Source organism: Tetrao urogallus (genome assembly GCF_951394365.1).
Source record: "Tetrao urogallus genome assembly, chromosome: 6".
Classification (NCBI taxonomy): Eukaryota; Metazoa; Chordata; class Aves; order Galliformes; family Phasianidae; genus Tetrao; species Tetrao urogallus.
The window spans coordinates 23,782,541-23,797,263 of NC_136819.1; the positions used below are offsets into that span (position 1 = coordinate 23,782,541).

The 14,723-nt window shown below is 42.2% G+C and overlaps 1 protein-coding gene across 1 annotated transcript in view; it reads left to right on the forward strand.

Moving 5' to 3' along the window:
• Positions 1-14,723, forward strand: part of AMBRA1 (autophagy and beclin 1 regulator 1) — a gene marked incomplete at both ends in the record, with an annotated part of 114,757 nt that overhangs the window by 96,657 nt on the left and 3,377 nt on the right. The window contains 2 exons of the mRNA XM_079537217.1: positions 8,078-8,170; positions 9,805-9,998. Coding sequence (XP_079393343.1) covers positions 8,078-8,170; positions 9,805-9,998 — 287 coding nt within the window. The remainder of the gene's footprint in view (positions 1-8,077; positions 8,171-9,804; positions 9,999-14,723) is intronic.

Consider the following 14,723-nt stretch of genomic DNA (forward strand, 5'->3'; position numbering starts at 1 on the left):
GACTTACTAAATCCCCCTGCCTACTGCATGTGGCTCATTCTTTCATTGTTTTCAGATTTATTCTCTTTTCTCTGTTACATTACTCTCCTTAACGATAAAAGTTGCATTTAGGAGAGAGTAATTGTCACATTAAATATGATTTTCTTTCTGAAGAATGATGCTAAGTTGGCTTTTTTGGCCTTTTGTCACTTTCCCATTTTATTCTAACTTTTTCAGAATTAGGTGTGACTGCCTCAAAAAGTTAACTTTTTTTCCCTTTTTTTTCCTTTTAAAATTAATGAGTACAACTAGCTGCTGTGCCTGGCTTCGTCTTTTACCAAAGACTTTTCCTACTCCTAATTCCATAAATACCATTGGATTTTTTTTTAAGTAGAGACTTCAGAGAGAAAATTCTCAGCCACTTCGAGTCATCATTGATTTTATCCTTAGCCTCACCGATAAATAGACCTTTCTTCATTCAAGTACCATTTTCCTCATGCTTATTTTTAGAATGCCTTTTCCCTCTCTGGCAGCACCAGTCCATCCCGCTTTCTTAGAACCTTTTTTCTTTGCAGGTCCAATTTAGACTTTCTTTCTTGTTTGGTTGTTTGTTCCTTTGGCTTTCCAATAAGATCATCTTTGATCTTCCGGGCTTTGATCCAGTTTATTTGTGGAGTTACTGGTTGTCCCTTACACATGCATTTTTCAGCAAGGTTGTGGTGATTTGAGCTAGCAAGTGAAACAGCCAACTTTTTCTTCACTTTCTTTCCCTATTTATACCTACAAGCTGCCTGTTGCGCAAATGATTTCAACTCTGTGTCTTCAAAAATGGAATTACAGTAATAATTGTGGAGGTATGGATTTTGGAGCAGGTTGCCCTGCGTGCCGAACTGAACGCTTTCAATTGTCTGATTTCAAAACTGCAGAAGATAAAAGCATAGAAGTTGGCCTTCTGTTGGGTCTTATTGAGATTAGACCATGCCAGGGTCTTGGTTCTGGAGTTTGGCAGCTTTGTATGTGCTCAGAGCAATATTCTATTTGAGGAAGGAAGGAAAAAAAAAAAAAAAAGAAAAAGAAAAAAGCTTTTGCTATGCTTGCTGATTTTAAGCACTTATTTTGACATTGATTTCTCCCATTCTAAACACATTCTAAACGTTTTCCTGGTTTAGTATGTTGGCATAAGATCTACAAAACGATCTGACTTCAAAGTTGCTGTCTTTGAATCAAAGTGATTGTTAGTTTCTGCTAAAACTCCCATGAAAGTTCAAAGACTGACGTGTGAGTTTGGCTCGTCAGACTTGTAGCAGTTTAAGATGTTTAAGGCCTTAGAAGGCTTAAGCAATTTGTACTCCCCTGAAGTCTCCTAACATTGTAAATTGTCTAAGCCACTGGAATAGCTCATAGATCATAAACAGCTTAAGGTACTCTGAGGGTTCAAAGCTTATTCAGAGCATAGTCTGCCTATAATCATTTAAAGCAATTAACAAGGCTTTGGGTTTTGAAGGAATTTAAGCAAGTTATCCATCTTTAGAGCCTGGCTTAAGGTGATACTAAGCTGGATGTTCTTGTTTAGGGAACTTAACAAATTCCAGAATGCAGAGGAACCTTTCAGAGGGTCTCTACATGCTGTTTCGCATGGTTGACGCCACGTAAGTGATATTGTGAAATACAGGCAAGCTTTTGAGTGAGAAGAAAGTCAGCAAACATTCAGGAAATTCTTCTGCCCTGTTTATTGCAGGCTATTTGGCCTGCAGGGTATCTTCTTATGCTCATAAACATCCATTTGTTAATAGTGTTAAAACTACTGTGTAGTGCACTGTATGATATGCAAAGATCTTACCAGCTTTGCAGGAGAAAATCTTAACTCAAAGTCTTCCTTTCGTTGTGTTTTGTCCATCTGCTTACAGTGTTGTAATAATATAAATATTTTTCATTGTTGCCCCAGTATGCCACTCCAAATTGGGGTATGTTTCTTCTAGCATCAGAAGAGTTGATATCATTACAACATGGGTAGCACAGGAGTGAAATACAGAGGATTCCCAGTTTTCTCTCGTGAATGAGTTGTAACTTCTGTTTCCTGCTGAGAGTGGCATGAAAAAGCTCTCAGTAAAGCTGCTTTAAAAAGCAGTTGTGGCACTTTGATAGAGGAATTAGCATGGCCATGAAAGTCTTCAAGAGACTTTTCTTATTTTCAACAGAGATTTTGCTGTGTAGCTTCATGTCCCTTTAACCATGACATTGTTCTTAGGTCTCAAAATGATCAAATATATACACTTTCACACCAAACTGTCTCCTTCTGCAATGTTGTTGTCTTGATGCTTAATTTTATTTTATCACTCGTGTTGAAAATTTCTGAATCTAGGAATTCCCAGGAATTCCTCTTGCACTTTCTGTTGATGCTTCTTCCATGATAGTCTGGATCAGAAGAAACCACTCAGTTTGCACTCTTTCTACTTTGTTAATATCTTTTTCTCTTTGAGGTCTCTAACAGCTAACTGAAGGATAATTTCTGAGCTTAAATGTCGCATTTTCACCTGGGGAAGAAGACTTTCAGAGATGTGCCTTCTATAAATCTTACCCACTGACTGGAGGAGCCTGGATTGTATCCAGTTTTATTTGCCCCCTGGTGGGCAGAACAAGCTCATGCATATTCACCCTGTGGAGACAGGAAGGTGTTATTAGGCACTGGTGCCTCCAAATTAGTAAGGCTGATCTCGTTTAAATGGTGTGAGTTTGAAGGGAGCTTCTTAAAAATCCCAGTATTTAATATAGCTGACAGAATTTCACAATTGAATAAACTGGGCCAGTCATCTTGTATAGCATTCTAAGTTGAGTTGGTATCCTCCCTGAAGCAGGCACATGGCTACCAGCTGCACCAAGCTGCTTGCTGTCCTGCTTTAGCAGCACCTTTGGCAATTTTACTGAGTATCAGGATGAGTTTTTATGTAGTTGTTGCTTTCCATGTAGGCAAAGCTTGCAGAATTCTGGAAAACTACCAGGACGTATGTAGGGATCCACACAGTCAAAATACACTTGCTGCTACCTGTAGGGAAGAGATGACCTTTTCTTTGCTCTCCTGGATGTGATCGATAGGATAATTTCATATGCTACTTAAATACCCATGGTTCTTAAACTGCAGCCCTTGTGTTCTGTAACTTACCTTGCTAGACATTCCTGTATTCAGTCTCCTGCTCTTCCCTGGCTAATCATACATGGACTGTGCTCTGAGGCTGTGCTCTGAAGCAGGAGGTGCCAGTGAAGCTGCAACCTTGATCAAAGGGAACTGCTGCCCAGCAGTGCTGCTCCAGGACTCCTATACTAATTCCATACAGTTTGCACTGCAGCCAGTTTTCTCTTGGATCTGCTTTTGCACATGGTTCATTGCCTGTACAGAAAGCTAAATATTTATGAAGTAAGATGTTAGAAATGATTGTTTGCCTACCCAGGCAACTGCTGAGAGTGCCAAACTTTGCCTTGTACTGACAGTAACGTTGCTTGGCTAATCATGAGAGCCAGGGATGGGGCTTGCTGTGCTGATCAGCACACGCTGGAGGAAGAGATAATGAGCTACTGACAGGGATGCATTTGGAATCTGTCCAGGCATTGCATTGCATGGAATGCCACGCACTGATTCTTCTTTCCTGAGTGAGAACAATGGATTCCTGTTCCTGACACAGTATCACCTTGCTCTCTGTGACTCCCCCTATATTTGTTTGACGTGGTTTGAATGCACTAAGAGTTAACAAGTTTAAGCAAAGGGAGGAAAGTGCATCATGGGGAATTAAAATCCTCTGTAAAATAAGCTGGCTCTTAATGATCTTGAATGGGCAGTATATTTGAGAAAATAGCTTTAAAGAGTAACTTAGAGGAAATGAGCATTGGCAGCATGAAAATCTGATATTCACCTGGCTGTGTGCTGCAGTGCTTTGCAGTGCAGTATGTCTGTTCCATACTGGGCTTGCCAGAAGCTTACATGACAGAAATGGGTTTGTACTGATACTTCTATGTGTAGGGAAGGATTGCAGGCAGCAGTGTCTTAATCAGAAATTGTAGCAAACAAATTTGTTATTGTTGAGTCTTTCTATGTGGCAGGATCTGGAGGAGAGAAATGAACTTGGCCATTGTTGGTACATTCTTCAATACTGGGGATGACTCAAGTGAAAAAACAGTAAGCAAATATTATTTCTGCCTTTCTGGACATCCGTAACCTACTTGCAAATGATTTCTTTGTTTTGCCATCTTGGTGCTGAGCTTTATTACGGTAGAATTGAAGAACCTTTGTCCTAATCCTCCTCCTCTTCAACCCCTGATTTTGGATATACCAGCTGGGCCATTATCCAAATGTCTGTCAGTCTGTGCTGACCGCTGCTCCATCAGTTTACTCTTCAAATACTGCTTAGGACAGTGCAATAAGTAGTGTTTCATCTTTTCTTTCTCATTACATGTGAATACTTTCATCATTAACTCCTAGAGTTTGATTCTAGGTTCTTCAGGGGATTGTGCATGAGCTCAGTGCAGGAGGAGGGGCTGTGTTACTGCAGTTGTCGCTACTTGGTACTTAGGCTCCACTCAGAGTCCTTATTCAGCTCTCAGCAAAGCATGCAAGTCTGTGCACTTCATCTTCTTCAAGCTCGTTAATAACATGAGCTGGACAGAGGCTTGCTCTGCTGGGAAAGCCTGTCAGAGAGCAGCTCTGTGTCTGACAAAGCTAATGGAAATTTCCAGTGAGGGCTTAGAGACATCCATAAAAAGAGAAAAAATAAGAACTTGACTAAATGGTCTTCACTGTCCATGACTGACACAGTGTGGAGAATTGCAATTTTTCACCCGGAAGCCTTCGGCAATGAATGTCCTCCTTACTGCGTCCACATCCAAGTGGCAACATGCTCCATGCTACACAGAGCTTCTACCTCATGCCCTGGAAAATGTAAAGGGCTTCCAGCATTTCCATGCCTGGAGTTTGATGGAGCAAACACTAAATGCTTCCTGAAAAATATTCATTTCTCCAATGTAAGCTCCTCTTCTGTGAAATGAATAGTCAAGCCTTGATTTGCAAATCTCCTGGGAAACGTGCTGCAAAAGGCTTGCTAATTTACAAAAATCAAGCAATGTTTTGCAAAGGGCGTAAAAAAACCCTTTAGTTTTTCTGCCAAGGGAGACTGCACTGTTTTAAATAGGTGTGGTTAAACCAGTGCAAATCTTTAAGTGTAATTCAAAATCTGTTTTAAACCAAAGTAATTGTGGTTGTCACGTCTTACATGCTTAAGCTGGTATAAGGCGCAAATATCTGATCAATTTTCTAATGCAGACACGGTCAAAAAACTGTCACTTAACCCATTAAATAGTGATATTTCCTTGATGAAACATTTGCTAATCATGAGGTGGTGATCTTTGAATAAGTGGTACTGCCCAACTGACTCCCTCTAGTAGGTTCAGGCATTTGCTTTCTCCGCTGTGTCTTGATGCAGTCTGAAGAATCCTTTGCATAGTCTCCAACAATCGTCCTAAGGCTGTAAGGTGGATACCTGCCTTATAGCTGTGAATTCCACATCAGAGAGGTGTACATGCTTGCAAAAGGAAGCGAAGATCATGCTTTACCCCTGGAAGTCTGTTATAAGAGGTGGAGTTGGGAAAGAGTGAGTTGTTTGGTTGACCCTGGTGGAACTAAAATGCTGAAGATTAGCAGTGAGGATGCTTACTGCTGCAGGAAAAGTGCCCACTGCCTTTTCTGAGCCAGTTTTCTGGCCTTACTGGTAGACATGCTTAGTCCTGGCTAAAGAGCCAGGTTAAAGTGGTGGTAAGGCTGCTGAATTCCCATCATGACCAAATCTTGTGACCTTGGCTTAAATGTCAGAGTCAGCAAAGGCAGCAGCACAAGCTGCCACAGGCCTTCCTCCTGCAAAAGGAAAACAAAGTTCTCGGTTCTCTGACAGTAAATGAGCAGCTAATAGGTTCTTGGCAGTGAAACATAGTTGATAAATGGCAGCATTTAAAAGCAGTGTGCAAAGTCATGTATTCAGTGGAATGGCTATTGATTTCACTGTCCAGAGAAAGGTGTGAATTGACAGCATGGCGTTGAACTGGGATTTCCTATCCAAGATCCTGACTGTACAGCAGTGAGCTTCTGCAGAATGGCTGTGGCGACCATGCCTGTACTTTGGAAAGCATGAAAGTGTGAAGAGAGAGTTAGAACAGCATGGGTCAGTTTGGCTCTATTTTATAACAGCTGCAAATACTAAGGAGGTTATTTTTTTCCGGAAAATTTCACTACCAAGTTAGAAAGTCTCCCTTATGCACGGAGTGTTGCTTTGTAGGCAACAGAGTGGATAGTTAGGTTTCAGTGTACAAAGGGTGAAACAACCAGAGAGGGACTGGCAGGTGTGTAGTGGTAGGTTGTCATCTGTCAGTAAACTCTGAAGTCTTTGTAAATTAGCATCTCCATGTCAGCTGCTTTCATGGGATATAATACAGTGCAGGGCTAGCTCAGCAAAAAACCTGTAGTGATCACTGCTGTAGACTCTGTGCATGGTTCTATTGACCTCATTTTCTCCAGCTTTTGCCCTCGGCCCCAACCTGAGGTGCTGTCACCCAGCAGCCATGCCCCAGGCCTCCAGTAGGCACAGCTTAGCCGTGCAGCCATGCAGCACACTTGGCCTGCAGCATCCTTCCCTCTTCTGAACCGGAGTCTTACCACAGTTCTGCTGAGGCATCTCATTACGGAGGATGTGTGTTTTCATATATACACGTAAACACTGTATTTATGTTTATGCCTCAGCCATACTCAGCTACCAAGAACATGTCCTCTATCCTTCTTGCAGACTGGGTGAATGCTGTCAGACTACCTCAGGATTGATCTGTATCCCTCTCTTCAGATGCAGTTCCCTTCTGTCTTTGCAGGACTTCCTTCTCTTCTTTTTCTCCAGAGCAAGGTCCTTTTGCCACATCATCGATCCTGTGAATGGAATAGGCTTACAGAGTGTGACATATGATCCTTAGGCTTGTATTAATGTTCCTTCTGTTATCCCAGGCTTCAAATAACTACAGTCTTGTCCATGCTCCAGCACTGTATGTGGGCAGGGCTTCTAGACTGACTAGGTCAAACCCCATAGTCACCTGCTTTGATCCTGTAGGAGAATGCTCTGAGGTGGATACTGTAATGTAAAGATGGATGCTTAAGTACGTCCATTCTGTAGGTGGATGCTCTTAAGTGACTAGAAGGGCTCTTATTTCTGTGTGGTATGGAGTAAGTTGGAATTCACTGTTATCCTCTTTCTGTTGAATTGCTGCTGGCCCTCAGAAATTGTAGGAGGTATACTTAGAGCATCATGGCTACAACAGCTTAGCGTCTTCAGCAGCGCAGTGGTGAATAACAATACATTGTTGACCTTGCTTGTTCCTGTGAGGTGATTAATCGGTCCTGGATTTACGTATCCTCTTAGACAGTGCACTGTGAAACTTTGTTGGAGCATTGCTGTTTTGCTAAACTTAGTAACATTCACTGTAAAATTCGAGTTTTGGACTTTTCCAGCACAGATATAGTTGATCCAGCACAAACACTTTTGTGGAAACTTACCAAAATTTCCTCTGACTCTGTTCTTGCTCTGTAGTGACCGTCAGTGGGAAAGCTGCATAGGGATTTATTTATAGGTAGAAAGAATGAGAACCAACAAAGAAACTAATTGTCAAATATAGAGCAGTGTTTTACTTAGCATTACCTAGAGCAGGAAACACTGGCAGACACCACAAAGAGAGCTGGTCTTCCCATTCCAATTCTTTGTTTAGTCACTTGGAGGTATGGTAACCTGATTTTATACACAGTTGTATGTCTTCATTTCCTGAAAATCTCTCTGCTCATATTGCTGTGCTTCAGTGCTAATATTGAATTGAAATGAATGGGATGTTCCAGAGCTATCTGGGTAATACAATACTCAGCATTTGCAACTGATGATGAACCCCTGTAATGAAAACATGAACTGAACTAGACCTGCATTCTCTGTGGAACAGGAATCAGCACTGTCTTTCATGTTCTGGTGATGTAATGCATGCTTGCTGAAACAGCATCCTGTCATACTAATAATTTTTTCTTTGATGTTTCAAGGGCCTTAAACTCTGGAGTTGAATACCACTGGGACCAGCAGAATGAGAATGTCTTCACTGTGCATTCCAGCAGCAGGAGCACTGAGAGGCCTGGGTGAGTTTCCTGGGCATGGGTGAGAGCAAGCTGACCCTTTCTACTGGCTTCATTACATTTGACAGCAGCACTTTTCCCATTTGTTCCCTTTGCACCAGCTTTGAAGACAGAATTTTTGTTCCTTTCACACTATGTGTTAGGCCACTTGGGATGCTTCTAGAAAGTGAGACGCCCAAGAGTGCTGCCAGAGATAGTGAAGTACGTGTGTCAGCCATCGCCTTGGTAATATCCTTGAGGAGGCTGTAGGAGGAACATGTAGAGCCTCAAGCATCAAAGATGCTATGCTAAGTTAATGGTGCCTGTGGAGGATAACTGAACAACGTGGTGTTCATAGAGCTGAGTGCAAATCCATTGGGTGGTCTCTGTGATTGATTTTCATCCTTTTGGTTTCTAGTCTTGGGACAGTTGTTTGTGAGGACTGAACTCTAAAAATAAAGCTAAATCCCATTAGAACCCTGTTGACTGCTTCATCCAGTCTACCTAATGATGTGCACATGTGTTTAGTTATCCTAAACACAAAGATGGTAGTGCAGTATCATGCTTTTTCCCCAGTGAAAAGCGCTTCTTCTTAAGCTCATTGTTCTTGACAAGAGTGTTGCAGTCTTGTTTCTGAACTATGAGCTTCAAGATCCCAAGCAAGTTATGAGCTGGTGTCTGTACTGTCCTACAGCCTTTGTCTGACAGAAGACGAACAATTAACAGTATAGATTCTCTGTCTGCCATGAGTGGATATTGCCGCTACTTGCATTTTTTTTTGACAGTGTATATCAGTCTTGTGTGATGGGCTAAGGAGCAGCCTGAAAGGTGGGAGCTTCATTCCCTCTTTAGGGGATTCAAGAATCAGAGACAGAAATATTGCTTGAGAATGAACAAGCTCCTGAGAGAGGGTAAGAAAAGCAAGACAGGTTTCAAAACCTTATGAAAGAATGTTGACTGTGAACGAGGCAGGCTTTCCTAGAAACTCTTTACTATTCCCAGCACTTACAGCCAGAGGTCAGTTTTGGAAAGAGCATCCAAGCATTACCAATATCCAGCTTTTGTAGCTGAATACACTTCAACTGTTTGTCTCTGAGAAGCTAATGAGCCTTGAGGCGGTTCCTGTTATTTGCTTTGGAGAACAGAGAATTTCTCTTGTCTGACTGGAACAAGCAGAAATGCCTGCCAGGGAGCATTCATGTGTGATGCTGACAAACTAGGAGGTCCAGATGAGGGAAAGGATACAGGCTGTATCCTCAGGAGAAGAAACTGTCCTGCTTCAGAGAGAGGTGATATGAGTGTTTATGGTCCTGTGCTGCATTTGTGTTGCCAACTGAACTTGGTGACCCTGAGAGCAGGTAGTTCTGCAGGCGGTGGTACTTCAGGGATACATATTTAAGCTTGTCACACACGCTGCTTCTGTGGGTGAGTAGACTGAAAGACTCTCAGCCTAAAACTCAAGAGACCAGCCAGCTGAGGTTGGAGAGGTGTGTCTGTCTTTAAGTGCAGATGACCATTCATTCCAGGCCCAGCCTGTCCAGTGGCTGGAAGCTGCCTGGTTGGAGTGGAGACAGGAAGAGGCTCAGGTGAATGCTTCCATCTTGCTGGGATGTATTGTCTCCAATCTTATGATCATATTTGTTTTTCTCTCTTTTCAGAACCAGCAGAGCCACATGGAGGACAGATAGGGACATGGGCCTGATGAATGCCATAGGTCTACAACCACGAAACCCCCCTACCTCTGTGACTTCACAGGGTACCCAGACCTTGGCGCCTCAGCTGCAAAATGCCGAGACTCAGACAGAGAGGGAGGTACAGGAGCAGGAATCCACCTCTGCAGGGACTGGGGAAGGTGAGAAGCTTATTTGTTTGACAGAACTTACCTCATGGGTGAGGAGTTTCCGTATAGATTCCATATCCCATGATGCGTTTTTACACTTCTGCATCTCTTCAGCAAAGATTTCTCCAGCCTAATTTACTTGTAGCCAGGCCAAGATGATCATGGCAGTTTGTCTCTGCCCATACGAATAGAAAAGTCTTTTTCATATACTTTCACAGGGCAAAATCAGTTTTACAAAGACACAGTAATCTCAAGAAAAGCTAGCTGTACTGACATCACTCTTCACAAATACTCTATACTGTAACTGTCAGTAGGACTGCAAACTGCTGAGTTTCATCCTTAGCAGTTGGTCCATCAACCTCTGCACCTGAAACCCATGCAAGCTTCACAAGCTCAGCCTCAGAAAAATATACTGTAAATTAATTCTCACAAAGGCAGATATGAGTATTCTGCTTAGTCTGATTGATGAAGGCTGTGATGAATGTCCAGCTCAGCTACTGGAAAACATCTCTAATGTTTCCCAGTGTGGGAGAAATTATCAGCATATAAAGAGCTTTGAGCAGCTGATGTGCAGTTTCTTTATGATAACAAATCACTGATAATTTGAAAGCATAGTAATTTTGTCCAGGCTTCCTGTCTATGTACTGAGCCATTGCATTTGAGTCCAACTCTGAAACCTTGGCGTTGAACTGTGTGTACGTGGGAAAGGCAGAGAAAATTAAAGGGGCAATTTTGAAAGTTCATGATAACCCATTTGGCTGTGGAAAGCAGCCCCATGACATCCGTATCTGTACGCTTTGTGCTCTGACATGGTGGAATATGCCTTTTGGCATGCAACTCTTCCACAATTCCCACTCTGCAGCATCCAGCATGCGTGATAAGATTTTGTGTTTCTCTGATATCGGCTCTTCTGTTTAACGTCAAATTGCAAATTATTGATCTGTGTTGTTTCCTATCTGCTAATCTCGACAGAACTAGGATTAACTTCTCTAGAACATTAATGCAGTTGAGGGCATGTGAATTTGACTGGAACACAGAACGTGTGGACAAATGTTGAGCTTATGGGAACTGTTCCTTCCACTGAATGTGAGATGCAGATGAAGAACAGGGCACAGTGTGCAGCAGCTCTGGGAGCTTCTTGCATCAGTGCAGTGATGGCTGATGTTGCAGGTGTGGGGGCCTCTTTCTGTTCTGTTAAAACAGAGAACTTAAATATTTCCTCCCACTGCTGTTCTGCAATCATCTACAGGTTTCCCCTCTTCATTCTCTATAACCTTTCCATTTTCAGATCTGAGTATGGCTTGTAAGTAGACATTAGTGAGGTGGGAAAGAGTTGTCCCTTACTAGTGTTGTGGGCAGAGTTTCTCTGTAATGAAGTGAAACATGGAGCATTCAGAAGAAAAGGAGTGTAAGAAAGCAAGCCAAGGGCAGAGACTTCTTGTTGTCTGTCTCTTGCTTGAAAGAAGATTGACAGTTTCCACATCTGGTGTGATCTCTGACTGAAACTGTGTGCTCTTACACAAGTGGCTTCACCTGCAAAATGGGCTGTCCGCTCTCCTTTCTAGTATATGGATTCTCAGAACATTCCCAGTGTGGATGGATGCACTGGGGACAATTCCGGTGTTCATGCTATGTATTTGATCAGTTCTTCTGCAAGTTGCAAAATACATGTACAGTTTGAGCCCTGCTGATCTTGCTGTGGCATTAAGGTTACTGTTATTCTAGCATCATAAACTCTTGTGATATTCACCCAGTGCATTCAAGCAGGTCAGACTGGGTGCTGTGCTTCTTTTCTAATGGTTAAATTTGCCCATTGTATCTACCGTAACTATTTGTCTGTCGAAAGACAAACAAGGTTTCCTGTTATCAGGATCTAGATGTCAGGGACATTCAAAGGGGGAGGGGGGGGGATGTGTTCTACCATTAACTTGGTGTGCAACCTAGGGCAAAATATTAATCGTCTACCAAATGGGAATAAATCTTCCCATACAGCACACGAGGGGCTGCGAAGATTGATTAGTGTTTTGTATGGGGCTTTGAAGATGTAAATCACTGTGTAAGGGCTTAGCAGTATTATCAACAGCAAAATGGATAAATCGGATGTGATTCTGAGTAATGTAAAGGAATGTTTTAGCTATCACCTCGTCACAAGAAAAGAAAAGAAAAAAAAACAACCACAAAACCAAAATCTCTGAACGTTTCCCCAAAAAATTAAAAGAGAAAAGTGCTACCCCCAGGAGTGAGGTTCTGTCTTATGTCGTGTGAGCTCTGCTGTTGTGGGGAATTCTAGATCAGGGCATTTCTTGCAGATATGTGCTTACTGTACAAAAAAAAAAAAAAAAAAAAGTATGCAGAATTGCATCAGAAATCTAATTAAGCTCTGTGGTGGTATAAATAGTTTCCTTTTCTCATGCAAAGCTCTGCGGGGACTTTGCTGTTCTGATTATCTTTCTACCTCCTTTGGAGGAATGAGTATGTGATGACTTTATTAGAAGTGAATCCCTCTAATGTCTGTATGGCTTTGTTTTTCAGCAGTTGATAGCTGCCTTGTGAGCTCTGCTCGCCAGCCACACATGAACCAAGATAAGATACATTTAGGAGAAAAACTGGGAGAGGTACTGAGAAATGCCGAGAACAGTGCTTCAGCTGTTCTGCTTTCTTTTAAGCTGACAGACATATTGGAAATTGTGATAGAGTTGTAACTTGGAGGCATTCTTAATTAAACACAGTCTTTTGGGGCATGATATAAACATTTGCCCTTGCAAATGGGCACAATGAGGAAAGGCTCTGTATTCAACTGGCAAATAAAATTTCACTCAAAAATCAGCAAGATTCTTTATGAGTGTTAATGACCTCTGTTTAACCTTTAGAAAATGTAATTCCCAATCCAGATTGTGTCAAGCTGTGGCTGACACTTGTTCAGGCTGCTGAATGTGTGGAGAGTGGTGTGAGCAGCCGCGGCTGCCAGCAGCTGGAGCCATGGAAGAGGTGCTGCAGGAAACTTGTCTGGTTGTGTGCCCAAGTGGCAATTGTCATCTCAATTCCTTTCATCTCTGTTGTCTCTGGGGCTTAAAATTCAGCTAGCTAAATGCTCACTGTACTAGTAGGCTCCAGTTATGAGCCGAAATTGCAGCTATCAGAAGGTTTGCTGTCAGTGGATTGCTACTTTGCCTGTCTCTGAAGGAGGAATGTGTTGACTGCTTTCATGCAATATAAGGTTTTTGGTTTTTTTAATGTATTTCAGTAGGTTAAATTCACTGGCCAGTATACCATTCCATCCTGTCCAACTTCTGTCAGAGGCTGCAGCAGGTGCTTTAAGGGCTTCATCCTGCTTAAACTGATAGCGAATGGATGTCACACGCACATGAAACTTTTCTGGTATAAACAGAGCATCCCGAGGTTGCCTAAGCTGCAGTTACGAGCACAGTCAGTGTGCCTAGATGCAATGTAATACTTTTAATTTGAGACATTAGGAACATGTGCTGAGGGACTGCATGGGCAGGAATACCCTGGTAGCAGCTGAGCCTCACGTGTGCTATGAAGAAACATACTGTTTTGCATTAGCTGAACACGTTTCTGCCATGCTGTTATCATATGTGATGTGACTTTTTGTGATCAGTGTGGGAACCGGAGCACCAGGGCTCTATTTCCAGATCTGCCTCTCATTCTCCAGGCAGAAACGTGGGCAGGTCTCTTAACCTTTCATCTGCCTGCCCATCTGTAAAATGTAACGTGTCCTATAGGATTGCAGATCTGTACAGTGTATGTCGTGTGCCTGACAGAACCGCAAAGTTCACTTTCTCTTTAAAGCCCTCTGAAAAATGCTCTGTGAAAAAAATAGTCTTCAGGTACTGTACAAGCCTTTACAGTGCTAAGTACTTCAAGTACCTGATTCTCTTGGGATTAAATTATAGAGCAATTTTTAAACTCTAATTAGAAAAATAAGTTTCAGTCTTCCAATCACCAAGGTAAGTTATTGTTAAGAAATTGGTTATGAGTCAAAGCAGCTGTGCCTTTTCTATTTGAATTAGCCACCTCAGACAGGGAGTGTGAGCATGCTTCTGAGCAGGTTGGAAAGGAAAGTAACTGGTAGTATTTCTTCTGGCACTAAGGGAGTTGCCATTATTCATAGCTGGTTAGGCAGAGCTGTGACCCTCCCTTTCCTCTCCTTCTGCAATACATGAATTAATTTTAAAATGCTGTTATTTTTATCTTTGAGCATCTGAATTAGTGGGTCAGCTCACACCTCAGAGCTCTTGTTCCATGTACTCTGAAGACTTAGGTATCTCTGCAGTACTAACACAGTGCTAATTTTATAGCTTTGTTTGCAGGCATAGCTAGCTACTGCTTGAGTTTAGAAAGAGAAAAGCTGAAAATAGGAAAAATTGAAGAGATATTGGTGTATTGCATGGCAACAGATGAGCCCGATCACCTCTGTGGGATTTGTTCTGTCAGGTGTTGCGTTCTCCATGTCCACAAGTAAATTAGTTGTACTCCCTGTATTTATGTCAGGTTCCACTTCCTTTAAGAGCAGAAATGTTCCTTAAGCCCACCTACATTGACAGATTGCCAAGCAATTTGCCTTTGTAGTCTTCTGTAACAAATTCATCCTACTGGAGTAGCGTGGTGGAGGGCTTCAGCAGACAGTATTAGCTCGGCCGTATCCTTAGTTTGTTAACTGTTGGAGCCAGTCACCCAGAGTGACAGAAACCTTGGGATTCTTGGGATAATTACTCT